Here is a 13,614-nt window from a genome sequence, read left to right on the forward strand (position 1 = left end):
TTCATACTTGCCCTCTCCAGAAGTTCCTACTACCTTTCCAGGAGACTATGGTCAACAAAGGTGCCACATTGGTGTACTAACTGGATCCCTAATTCAGGAACTCCATTGTTGAACATGGAGGGATCTCCACTGACGGAACCAAATAGGTTGTGCTCATGCATAAGAGAGAATGGCTCAGGACATATGGTCTTGGGAAGAGTTGACTCTTGGAGTCCAAGGCAATAAAGCTAGGTCTGTTGTCATTCCAGGATCTCCTGCCAGGATACCACATCTTAGTTCACACAGACAACATGACAGCCAAAGTGTACATCAGTTGCTAAGGGGAGGACCAAATACAAGTCTCCATGCAGAAGCAAACCTGATCATGCAACTGGCAGAAGCTCACCTGAGACCAATAACGGTAGTACTAGTGCAGTATATATTGGCAGACTGGCAACCCAAGGACTCTGGATGTTCAACAAGGGAACATTTCAACAGATGCGTCCATTTGAGAAAGGTGGAAGTGGACCTTTTTTGTGATTGAACAAAACCATCAATTCCAAGGTTTATCTCAACAACAAGGTCTCCACAAGCATTAGGTAGAAGATGCCTTAAGTTGTGAATGGCCAAATCAGCTACTTTATGCCATTCTGCCAACTCAGTTGATTCAGAGTAATCCAGAGAATAATAGATCTCCAAGCAGAAGTTGTCCTGGTGGTTCCACATTGACCAAAGAGGATCTAATGGTTCCAGGATCTAATGAAGTTGTTGACTATGGAGCTTTGGCACCTTCCAGTCAGGGAGGACCTGGTACAGCAGGGTGCCATCAATCATCCCCAGCTCAGGATGTTATACACCTTGGAGGTTGAGCAGTCACAGCTCTAAGAAATAGGAGCCTCACTGATTGGTTCAAAATGAGCGTCTCCAGAAAAGGGTTTCTTATAACTCCTGGCAGATCTTCCATTTATGGAGTTCCTGCCAGGGAATTGATCCCCTTAAAGCTAGAGTGTGATTTGAGTACATGCATGTTGAAAAGGCAGGTAGAAGTTATACCTGTTAGGAGTATTAAGGAGGGGAGAGTCTTATCTGAACATCCCCATGATAGGAAGTTTCTAAGGGGCATGTGCTTAATTAGTCCACCTCAAGTTCATTGTTTTCCTACACGAAGCCTGGATACAGTCCTCAAGGGCTACTTGTCCTCTTAAAGAGCTCCTCACTGGAGAATGGAAAATTTGGCTCACTCACCGTCTTCATGGTTGGGATCACATCAGTTTGGAGGGTGTTAATGCTCAGACCTCTTTCTGTTGACAAAGAACTTTGTGTCTTTCATAATGATAGGATGATGCTCAGGTCAGACCCAGCCTTTGTTCCAAATATACTCATCCCTCAATAGGTAAGACAAGTTGATTTTAACACCCTTCTTCCCCAGTCCCAACCATTCTCAGGAGGAGTGGCATTGTTTAGATCAGCCTTTCTCAACTTCTGTGCCATTGAGAAACCCCTGAAATATTCTTCAGGCTTCAAGAAACCCCAGAAGTGGCACAATCATGCAGAATATGGTTGGGAAGCAGAGCTGTGGACACGCCCACCTGGGGCCCCTCCCCTTCCCACCCCCTCCAGGCCATTGTTGGGGGGGCAAGTAGACATGCCCATATACGGTCATATCACCCAATAAATGTTTAACAAATTTAAAATATATTATTATTTATTTGATTTATACACTGCCCCTCTCGGACTCGCCATCTCAGGGCGTTGAACATCGTAATCAAGTTACATTCATCACAGTATAAAACTGATGAATTTGTTTAAAAGTACACTTTTAAAAAGCGGTCAGCACCAGTGAAAGACAGTATTTACATCACTGCAACACAACAAGGAAGTAAAAGTGGTCAAAGGGAGGGGGGAGATGAGGAAGGCCCAGTAGCTGGCCTAATGGAGATCCCGTTTGGCCTCAACCATAGGCCCGGCGGAAGAAATCCATTGGGAGCTAGTAACTTTGGTTGGCATAGATGGAGAGACACCAGCTGATTAACCCCCACCCATTCAGGAAACCCTTCCAGGGCCGTCAAGAAACCCCAGGTTTCAGGAAACGCTGGCTGGGGAAGCCTAGTTTAGATGTTAAGAGGGCACTGAGTTTTTACCAGGATAGGACTAAGTCCTTTTGTCAGACTGGCACCATGCTTGGACACAGTTTCCACCTCCACCATTAGTAAGTGTGTTAGAGGCTGAATTAGCTTACAAGTCCACAGGATTGGTGCCTCCTGCGGGCATTGGGGCACACTCCCTTGGAGGGACAGCAGCCTCAGATGCCTACAGATCTTTCCCTTCAGTAGGTAAGGAAGTGGAGGTCTGTCTGCTCTTTCACCAGGCATTACAGAACTGAAAAATTTGCCTCCACTGTAGCTTCTGTAACAAGTCCTCTTGGTCCCTTCCCACCCCAGGGCACACCACTTTTTGTGGTCACTGAAGTGGTCACCCCCACCCTGGACTTCTGGAGAAGGGAAGAATTTACCATGAATTTTCCTTCTTGGTGGTCCAGGGATGGGGCAGTCCGATCCCACCCGAGGTTTCTTTGGGACACAGCTCCAGGTGTGGGGACATGCTTTTTAGAACTTGGGGTCTCCTTCAAATAATTTCAGTAATTCCTTTCCTGCTGAAAACCTCTGTGAGATATGTCGATGCATGATCTGTCTGCAATGTTATTTTCTTCTTAACTGTTTGTTGGACATTTCCCCCCCCCCCTTGTTTGCTTATTGTTCAAACAATGGGAAAGGGAGTGGTCCTGTGCATGCCTGGGCCCTGAGAAAGAAGCCCCTCCCCTCTCCGGAATCACTCAAGATTGACAACCCAGCCTGCCTATAGGAGAAGTTTCTCTCAGAAGTGGAGACTGCCCAACCTCTGGGCTACCGAGAAGGAAGATTCACAACAAGGTAGTCAAATCTTCTGTTTCCTGTTTTCTTTCCAGCTCTAGAAAGTGAAGACTCACTGCCAGATGATGCAGTGATGGCCACAGGAGTAAGCTAGCTTTAAAAGGAGATTAGACAGATTCATAAAGAAGAACAGATGTTTTTTATACCCTGCTTTTCACTGCTCAAAGGAATCTCAGTTTACAATCACATTCCCTTTCTCTCCCTGCAAAAGACCATCCTGTGAGGTAGGTGGGGGTGAGAGAGCTCTGATAGGACTACTCAGTCAGGACAGCTCTAACAGGACTGTGACTAGCCCAATGTTACACAGCTGGCTACATGTGGAGGAGCGGGGAATTAATCCCAGCTCTCCAGATTAGAAACTGCTGCTCTTAACCACTATACCACGCTGGCTCTGATAGACCTATCATGGAAGATAGGTCTATCAGCGTCTAGCCATGGTGACCAAGACAAACCTTCATGTTCAGAGCCCCTAAGTCTGCATCCCAGAGCCAGGAGACAACATCAGAGATAGCCTTTGGCCTCCCTTGACCTGTTGCTGGTTCTCCAGAGGTACAGGTTGGCCAGTATGTGGGAAAGGATGCTGGTCTAGATGAACCACTGGTCTGATCCAGCAGGGCTCTTCTTATGGTCTTAAAATCTTTCCCACCTGCATATGTCTTTCCACAGATAGTCAACACAGCAAATGATTCTTTTTTCTTAAGACAGTGTGAATTCAAAAAGTGCTTCTGGCTGGCTTCATAATAATATTTCTTCACATCCTGGATTTCGGGAAAACCCATGAAATCAAAAACATTACATCAGCTCATGGCAAGCTCCAGTCACGAACGGCAGCTGCATTCCTAGGAGGCTGGGGCCACGTCCATTTTTTTAAAGGGGACACTGTAGAGATGCCTTTCAGGATTCTCTGCCAGCTTGCATATTCTCTTAACCCTCGCGTAAGGACCGATAGTCTTATCGAAAATGAAGTCCCAGAGAACGCGAACCCAAGACTGGTGATAAGGCAGCGTGTCATAATATTCCGCAGCTATCTTCTTTACCTGCAAAAGTTGAAAATTACATCTTGTCAAGCACTTTTTTTTTGTCAACATCTGTTTTTAAGGCTTACTGCAGGGGTAGTCAAACTGCGGCCCTCCAGATGTCCATGGACTACAATTCCCAGGAGCCCCTGCCAGCATTCGCTGTTTGACTACCCCTGGCTTACTGCATACATTATTTACATTAAAATGAGCTTAGGCTGGCTCCAAACTCCCAGAAAAATAATGCAGAGCTGATCTTTCAGGGCTTTCCTTTCTCCTCACAGCCCCCCCCCCTGCATACCCCCTCCCCCAAATCATTCTGGTGGTGAAGTGTGAGATAATTCCCTAAACAAAGTGCCATATACAGCATGAGTGGGCAATGAAGGAATAAGGAAAATTGGATTCAATGATTTCCCCCTTATGAGATGACTACATTTTTATAACCCCCCCCCCCCCATTTTCCCTCTAATGGATTCTTGAAGCGGCCCAAGGTCACCCAGCTGGCTGCATGTGTGGGAGTGGGGAATCAAACCCGGCCTGCCAGATTAGAAGTCCACACCTCTAACCACTACACCGAACTGGCTTTCTACACCTAACTGGCCATTGACAATATGGGCATGGATTCTTCTCCTGAAAATGGTAGTGATTATTGGGGACTGAGCTGAGGGGTGTGTGGGGATGAGAGAAGAGGGGATGAGATCATTGCCAGCAATTCCCTTACAGGAATTGTTCCACACTTGTATGGTAACAGCCAATGGTGGGGTGGGAGCCTTTGATCACTGACAGAGTTTTATTTCTCCTATGTTTTCGTGAACTACAACTGAATTCCGGGGGCTTGATTGGCTATTTTGGCAAAGAATTATCACGTGGTTGTATTTGGATGTGTGACACGGTTTACTAATTTAACAGAATTAATTTTTTGCTGTATATTCCCACTGTCATGTACGGCAGTGGTCCCCAACCTTTTTTAGGCTGGGGACCAGCAGGGCAACTGCCCGCCTGCGCATGCCATGCATGCGTACCCGCGCATGCCATGCATGGCGCATGCGCGGTCCAGCTGCGCATACGCAATGCGCGGGCGCGGCCCTGATTCCCTCTCCCCCCCTCCCGCAGTAAGAAGCTTCCCGGGACGCAAGCTTGCGGCCTGGGAAGTTTTTTACTGCGGGGGGCGGGGAGAGGGAGCCGCGGCCTGGCGCCAAGGCCTTCGCGAGGACCACTGATGTAGGGAGTTCATTCGTCTGGCGAAGAGCGCTTGCACTCAAAAGCTCACGCCTTGAATCTTTGTTGGCCTTAAAGGTGCCAGTGGACTCTGATTCCAGTCTGACCGACAGTGAAACCCGTGCTTCGCTGCCAGGAAGCCTTAAAGTAGCCCCTGGCAGGTTTTATCATTGCTGCCTCGTGGCCAAAGTTTCTCTTTAGCAGTGAACTAGGGCAGGGGAAGTCAACCTGTGGTCCTGCAGATGTTCATGGATTACAATTCCCATGAGCCCCTGCCAGCGTTTGCTGGCAGGGGCTCCTGGGAATTGTAGTCCATGGACATCTGGAGGGCCGCAGTTTGACTACCCCTGGGCTAGGAGATCAAGGGGTCCTCCAGAGAGGGTCGATCTGCATACATCTGCCAAGCCTGCTTTCAGGGCCTTTCGCTCAGCTGCTTTAAGCTTGCCCGGCTCTTTCTCGAGCCCTGGGAGTTGCCGACGGATCCCATCACAAGGAAGTGGTTGGGCAGCCTTCAGAGACAGGGCGGATAAATCACTTTTACTTCCCTGTAATTTTAGGATTATCCTAACAGAAGCGGCCGCATCGACCTCCATGAGAGTGTGGCTCATTCTTTCCGGAAATAATCCATCTTGTGTCAAAAGTGACACAAGCAAACATTATGAAGCATGCTTGTTTTCTTAAGCAGCAAAAGGGATGCTAGACGTGTCCTAAAGGCCCAAGGGCAGGATCTGATTCTTGCAGATGGTCTGATAATTATATTGTGAGAAGGTGGACAGATGAATGCGATTGGGCAGCTAGCATGGGCAGCTGTTAGGGCAGGGTTTCCCAACCTTGGTACCGTACAGCAGTGGTCCCCAACCTTTTTATCACTGGGGACCACTTAACGCCGGGGACCACTCACTGGGGACCACTCAACGCCTTTTACTGAGGCCCAGTGGGGGGGGTAGTTTACTCCTCTACTCTCAACCACTGCCCTAACGCTCTCCGATCGCTATGGTAATGTTTAAACCTCCCTTCAAAATAAGATACAGACACGCCACAACAATGAAGTTTGTTGTAAAGGGCTGGGGGGGATGAAGTAAAGGGCCGGGGGGGGGGGGAGAAGGCATCCTTCGCGGCCCACCTCCAATTAGTCAAAGGACCACATGTGGTCCGCGGCCCACAGGTTGGGGATCGCTACCGTACTGTACTGCAAAGGCCCCTCAATGTTACTGTGGTGAGCGGTTTTTCAAAATGGCAGCTGGGGAAAATCTACCCTTGTGGCCAATGATGGGCCAGGGGGGGGGTGAGGAAGGGAGGGGCCCAGCCATTTGAACCTTTGCCACCCAAGGGTCTTGGGGGCGTGGCAGGGAGGTATGACCAGCTGACATCACTTCCTGGTGCCTCAAATCCTGAAAAATATTTCAGCGGTACCTCAATGGTCAAAAGGCTGAAAAAGGCTGGGTTGAGAGGCTGAACTAGGACTTGAGAGACTTGGGTTCAGATTCCCAGCTGGCTATAAAGGTCTGGAAGTCTAACCTTTACAGAGTTGTCGTGCAGCTCAAAGGAAGGCAGGGTGACAAACTGCAAACTTTATTTTGAGTCGAGCTCCTGGGAGAGATGTCATGGGGCAGAGGGAAAAATCAAATTGATAAATCCATTCAGCATGGAGAAAATCTCTCAGCTTTGACTGTAGACGGGGGAGATGCAAACAAACCTCAAGCAAAGTGAAGGGAAAACTGTACAGCCAGGTCTGTTGCTTGCTGGGGTAAAATTTTCTACACTGCCTTTTCAGAGGCCGGCTTGAATCAGCTTACAATTTAAAAACACGTTGTTTTTTTTTAAATGTAACAAACCAGCACTGTTCTCCAGTTGCTGTTCTCCCTGCTGGTGGCACCGGGGCAACATGTTCAAGAAACACACGCCCAGAACTGGAATGCATTCAGCAGTGGCCACTTCACTTAGTTCCCCTTCTGTGACCTGCAGAGCCAACCACCAAGCTGACTCTTAGTTTTTCTGCATACCTATCAGAGCTTGGAAGCTAAGCAGGGTCGGCCGTGGTTAGTATTTGGGAGGGAGACCTCCAAGGAATACCAGGGTTGTGACACGGAGGCAGGCAATGGCAAACCCCCTCTGCATGTCTCTTGCCTTGAAAACTCTTGTAGGGTCACCATAAGAGCTGGGATGTGATGTAAAAAACCCCAGGGATCCAGTTTCATGTGAGGAGAGAGAGAGAGAGAGAGAGAGAGAGAGAGAGAAAAGGATATATATACCCTGCTTTGAGGGTGGAACCTGAGAAGGGTGGATTTTGGGTAGGGGAGGGACTTCAGTCGGGCATAATCCTATAGGGTCCACCTTTCAAAGAGGCCATTTTCTCCAGGGGAACTGGTCTGTTCAACCAAAATGAGGTTAAATTAAGTAGCAGCCAGCAGATGCTTATCCTCTCACCAGCAGGCTCAGCCAAATCCAGTGCACAAGGCTCAGTTTTGTCTCAGTTTTGGCTCTGTCCTCTCCACATGCTAGCCTCCAAGAACAGGTAGGGTTCTCAGCCTCCAGGTGGTGACTGGAGACCTCTCAGGATTACAAGTGATCTCCAGGACACAGACGAGCTCCTCTGAAGAAAACGGCCTCTTTGAAAGGAGGACTCAACACCCAACGTTGAGTGCCATACATCCAATGTGGAAGAGTGAATCTTGCTGAGTGAGTCTTGCCTTGAAGATACAGCAGAAGATTGACACAGCTGGTTGGAATAGAGGGTAACTGTCGTTTTAACGCCATCTGCGGGATTTGTTTTTTAGGATAGATGTTTTGGAATTGTAGGTTTTAGCTTTTATTCAATTTTACAGGGTACTCTGTTTTGACTACTTGTAAGCCACCTTGAGACGACCTGGTCAGGAGAGGCGGGGTAATACCTCACTGAAGTCCCTCCCCAACCTCCCTCCCTTTCCTCAGGCTCCACCCCCAAAATCTCCAGGTATTTCCCAGCCCTGAGATGGCAACCTTAAGAATGGGGTATATTAGAACGTGGGAACCGCTTTTTTGTAATAAGCTGCATACCACAGGTCTCACGGTACTGGTGAAAACAGCCAGTGTCATGGAGTGGGTAAGGGTTGTAGTAGTAGTATCTGGAAGACCCGGGTTTGAATCCCCACTCTTGCCACGAAAGTTCACTGGGTGACCTTGGGCCAGTCACACTTTTTCAACCTAACCTACCCTGTGGGTTGTTGTAAGGATAAGATGGAGGAAAGTGTTGTAATTTGATTTGGGTCCCCGCTAGGGAGAAAGGTGGGAAGAAAGGAAGGAAGGAAGGAAGGAAGGAAGGAAGGAAGGAAGGAAGGAAGGAAGGAAGGAAGGAAGGAAGGAAGGAAGGAAGGAAGGAAGGAAGGAAGGAAGGAAGGAAGGAAGGAATCAAACAAAAACCCTGAAGCTTACCATTGGCAAACTGCTCCCTGGAATACTTGGGAAATCGTGGTGTTCCATATGATAGCCAACATTAAAGGTGATCCAGTTGAGGGACCCGTAGTAGGAATAGGTTTCATATCCTTTCAAGAACATATAATGCTCTGCGATGAAGTGCCCAGAAATGGGATGTAGGCCTGTACAAAGTATTGTCCCTCCTACCAAATAAATCACAGGCTTCACACCCCATGACTGGTAGATGATGAAGTCCACCAAGATCTGTACCAAACCATTATATATTTCCATCTGAGTCACTGCCCTCGGGTTCGTGCACATGGGTCGGAAGGCATAAAAAAGGGGCTGGAGGATGACCCAGATCAGCTTCCGAAATGGGGTGCAAAAGAACCAGCCTTCAAAGTCGGTGGGAACGTCAGTGTCCAGAATGTGCCCACCGAGGTATCGATGGTGGTCGATGTGGTATTTCTTGAAGGAAGCCGAGTAGGGAACACCAATGGGCAGGTTGGCGAATACGGCAAACCACCGGTTCCATTTTGCCCGCTTGTTGCCAAAGGGAACGTTGTGGGAGATGTCGTGGATGGCTAGTGTCAGGGAGTGGTTAATGCAGCCCCCAAACACATAAGCCCAGAAGAAAACCCATTTCCAGGGCAAATCTTTCACCAGGTAGCAAGCGAGGAGCTGAGTGAGTACCATTCCAGTCACAATCCATTTAAAAGTGGGATCTGGGACCATTAGAGACTTGATGGACGGATATTTGGCTAGAGGGAGAAGAACAAAACAGGTTAAAATAAAGTTACAAAACATTCGGATGCATCTATACCAGGCTTTCTCAATCAGGGTTTCATGAAACCTGAGGGTTTCTTGATGGCCTTGGAAGGGTTTCCTGAGTAGGGGGGAGATAATTAATTTTAACGTATTTTTAAAATTTGTTAAACATGGGTGATATTGACCATATATGTCCATGTTGACCTGCTGCCCCCCATAGGCCAATGATGGGCCTGGGGTGGGTGGGAAGGAGAGGGACCCTTGGTGGGCATGTACGCAGCTAGGCTCCGTAACCACATTCTGAACGATCATGCCACTTCTGGGCTTTCTCAAAGCCTGAAGAATGTTTCAGGGGTTTCTCAACAGTAATAAAGTTGAGAAAGGCTGGTCTATACAGATGTGAGACACAAGACCATCTAATTTAATCACTATCAGCCTCCACGTTAAAGGTTAAGAACAGAGAGCAGTTAAAGGCTATGTAGCCTCTGTGACTAGCAAAGTGGTGGTGGTTGTATTGAAAACCACACACAGCCTGAGACTTTGTCCATTTGCGCCTAAGAACACATGTAGCTGCCTTATACCAAATCAGGTTGTCGGTCCTAGGAAGGTAGGGTTGCCAGCTCCTGGCTGAGAAATACCTAGAAATTTGGGTGGTGGGGCCTGATGAAGGCAGGGTTGGGGAAGGGAGGGTATAATGCCACAGCGTCCACCTTCTAAAGCAGCAATTTTCTCCAGGTGAACTGACTTCTGTCCCCTGGAGATCAGCTGTAATCCCAGGTGATCTCCAGCCACAACCTGGAAGTTGGCAACTCCATATTTATTTATTTATTTATTTATTTATTTATTATATTTATAATAAAGTGTCAATAAATATAAATATAAATAAATAAATTTTAAATAAATAAATAAATATAAATTTATATTTATAATTTATAATATGAAGGTCAGTATTGCTTATTCTGACTGACGGTGGCTGTCCAGGGTCAAGTTGAGATCTTTCACATTCCCTACTTACATTTTCATGCAGATGGCAGGGATGGGCCCGTAAGACCTTTCACATATGAAACATCTGCCATAGTCTCTCCCTGTTTGCTTTTCACAAAAGCATTCAAGCTGTACTTGGAAGACATGCTCATTAATTCTGCCTTCACATTGGTTGTCGCAAAATTTTGTCACTGGGGATGAATCAGATAACCAAGCACAACATTCTTGTCTAGGGGTGGCCAAACTGTGCTCTCAAGATGTTCATGGACTACAGTTCCCATGAGCCCCTGCCAGCATGATTTGAGTCCAGTAGCATGGGGGGGGGGGCAAACCGTGGCTCTCCAGATGTTCCCATGAGCCTCTGCCAGCATGCCCAAAGATCAACAGGTGCTACCAGGCTTAGATCTCCAAATCCTTCCCTACCTACGTTTCCCCATCATCGTTTAGTACAGGGGTAGTACAGGGCATTTGCTGGCAGGGGCTCATGGGAATTGTAGTCCATGGACATCTGGAGGGCCGCAGTTTGACTCCCCCTGGTTTAGTATGTGGTTAGAAAGGTGAATCCACTCTGGAGGCAGAAAATATTGGGGGAAATCCTCCTTTTTTCCAAGCATATTTTTTTCAATTTTTCAAACAGAAAATTTAGAGCATCTTAAAAGAAAAACACCTAATGAGTATCTTTTGGAATGAGTGAAAGAACGATCATTCATGAGTAAACAGCATGTTTCCAGGCATATATAATTGTCTAAACGAGATAATGTCATCCACAGTTATTATCCTGCAATGTTTATGACTCGTACACTCCCTGGAAGCAAAAATGACAAAACTGAGGCTGTTGTACTTTGGTCACATTACGATAAGAAAAATGTCACTGGAAAAGTTAGGGAAAGTTGAGCGCAGCAAGAAAAGAGGAAGTCAAGTGAGTCAAGTAAGTCAAGTAAGACCTGAGGAAAACAATTTGGAAAACTCAACAATGACCACAGGACTGGAAAAGGTCAGTTTACATTCCAATCCCAAAGAAGGGCAATGCCAAAGAATGTTCAAACTACCGCCCCATTGCACTCATTTCTCATGCTAGCAAAGTTATGCTCAAAATTTTACAAGCTAGGCTCCAGCAATACGTGGACCGAGAACTTCCAGAAGTACAGGCAGGATTTCGAAGAGGCAGAGGAACTAGAGATCAAATTGCCAACATACGCTAGATCATGGAGAAAGCTAGGGAGTTCCAGAAGAACATCTACTTCTGCTTCATTGACTATGCTAAAGCCTTTGATTGTGTGGCGCACAACAAATTGTGGCAAGTTCTTAAAGAGATGGGAATACCAGAGCATCTTATTTGTCTCTTGAAAAACTTATATCCAGGTCAAGAAGCAACAGTGAGAACCAAACATGGAATCACTGATTGGTTCAAAATTGAGAAAGGAATTCGGCAAGGCTGTATACTGTCACCTTGCCTATTTAACTTGTATGCGGAGCACATCATGAGAAAGGCGGGATTAGAGGAGTCACAAATTGGGATCAAGATTGCAGGGAGAAATATAAGCAAGCTCAGATATGCAGATGATACCACTCTAATGGCAGAAAGTGAAGAGGAACTAAAGAGCCTGTTGATGCGGGTGAAGGAGGAAAGTGCAAAAGTTGGCTTGAAACTCAACATCAAGAAAACAAAGATCATGGCATCCGGCCCTCTCAATTCCTGGCAAATAGATGGGGAAGAAATGGAGATAGTGACAGATTTTATTTTCCTGGGCTCCAAGATCACTGCAGATGGGGACTGCAGCAAAGAAATTAAAAGACGCTTGCTCCTGGGGAGGAAAGCTATGGCAAATCTAGACAGCATCCTAAAAAGCAGAGACATCACCCTGCCAACAAAAGTGCGTTTAGTCAAGGCTATGGTATTCCCAGTTGCAATGTATGGCTGCGAAAGCTGGACCATAAGGAAGGCCGAGTGTCAAAGGATTGAGGCTTTTGAACTCTGGTGCTGGAGAAGACTCTTGCAAGTCCCTTGTACTGCAAGGCGACCAAACTGGTCAGTCCTAGAGGAGATCAGCCCTGCCTGCTCCTTAGAAGGTCAGATCCTGAAGATGAAACTCAAATACTTTGGCCACCTCATGAGAAGGAAGGACTCCCTGGAGAAGAACCTAATGCTGGGACCGATTGAGGGCAAAAGAAGAAGGGGACGACAGAGAATGAGGTGGCTGGATGGAGTCACTGAAGCAGTAGGTGCAAACTTAAATGGACTCTGGGGAATGGTAGAGGACAGGAAGGCCTGGAGGATCATTGTCCATGGGGTCACGATGGGTCGGACACGACTTTGCACCTAACAACAACAACCTTCTACCCTACAGTTCATCCTAATATTCCAGCAGTTGGGGTTGCACTGTGGAGTTGGAGCTAAGATTCCCAGGTCCTCTCTGGCCACTGGCAGATAGGACATTTTGGAGGCCGTTAATTTATAGGATCACCTTAAGTTGGAAGTGACTGGATGGCACTTGACACACACAATGCACTACTGAGGTTACTAAGTGGTAGTAGTAGTTTATTATTATGGTCAGCAAACTGATCTGAACATATTCCTTAAAGTCTGGAAGTGGGGCCTCAAAAGTGTGTAAGGCCCCTGCAGCCACCTAGCAGCCCCTGACCTATCTCAGGTCAAGAAAACATTGCAGAGAGGAGGTCAGGCTGCCAGATTGCTGTAGGTTCATGTTCTGGAATTCCACACTACCTAGGTGTGCATAAACCTGACTAGGGTCAAGACTGCTATGCACAGAGAGACCTCCTCTTACGGTTGCCAGCTTCAAAGTGAGGCACTAAACCTACACCAAACCATGAGCTAACGCTCTTTCTACCCCCATGTCCCTCAGAGGGAATCTGTTATGGGGAGAGAAAGGGAAGGCAATTGGAAATTGCTTTGAGACAGCTGAGGCCTGCTAGGTGACTGTGGCCCATTCCCAATTCTCTCAGACCTCTCACAGCCCCACATCCCTCACAGGTTGTCTACCGTAGGGAGAGGAAGGGAAAAGGTTTTTGTAAACCGCTTTGAGACTCCTTTAGATAGTAAACAGCAGAGTACAAAAATCCAGCTCTTCTTCTAACAGTGAAAGAAGCATGTGAGCACATAACATATCAATAAAAAAATGGAGACAGGAGCAGGGCAGATATCTGTGTACTGGGGCTACCCCATGTGGATTAGGGCAGGGGGACATTTCAGTGCTTGTGGCCTAATTCACACAAGAAGGGAAATGAGGTTGAATGCAGAACTGGGAGGAATTGGTTGCCATATAATCTCCCACTAAGAAGAGTATCCAATCTGATTTTCCCTTCAC

The 13,614-nt window shown here is 47.1% G+C and overlaps 1 protein-coding gene across 1 annotated transcript in view; it reads right to left on the bottom strand.

Moving 5' to 3' along the window:
• Positions 1-1,666: 1,666 nt before the first annotated feature.
• DEGS2 (delta 4-desaturase, sphingolipid 2) overlaps positions 1,667-13,614 on the bottom strand; it is a 40,184-nt gene continuing 28,236 nt past the window's right edge. The window contains exons 2-3 of the mRNA XM_077323671.1: positions 8,555-9,297; positions 1,667-3,946 (exon numbers count right to left, since the gene is read on the bottom strand). Of these exons, the coding sequence (XP_077179786.1) occupies positions 3,749-3,946; positions 8,555-9,297 (941 nt within the window). The 3' untranslated portion in view covers positions 1,667-3,748. The remainder of the gene's footprint in view (positions 3,947-8,554; positions 9,298-13,614) is intronic.

This window comes from Paroedura picta, chromosome 2 (assembly GCF_049243985.1).
Source record: "Paroedura picta isolate Pp20150507F chromosome 2, Ppicta_v3.0, whole genome shotgun sequence".
NCBI lineage: Eukaryota > Metazoa > Chordata > Lepidosauria > Squamata > Gekkonidae > Paroedura > Paroedura picta.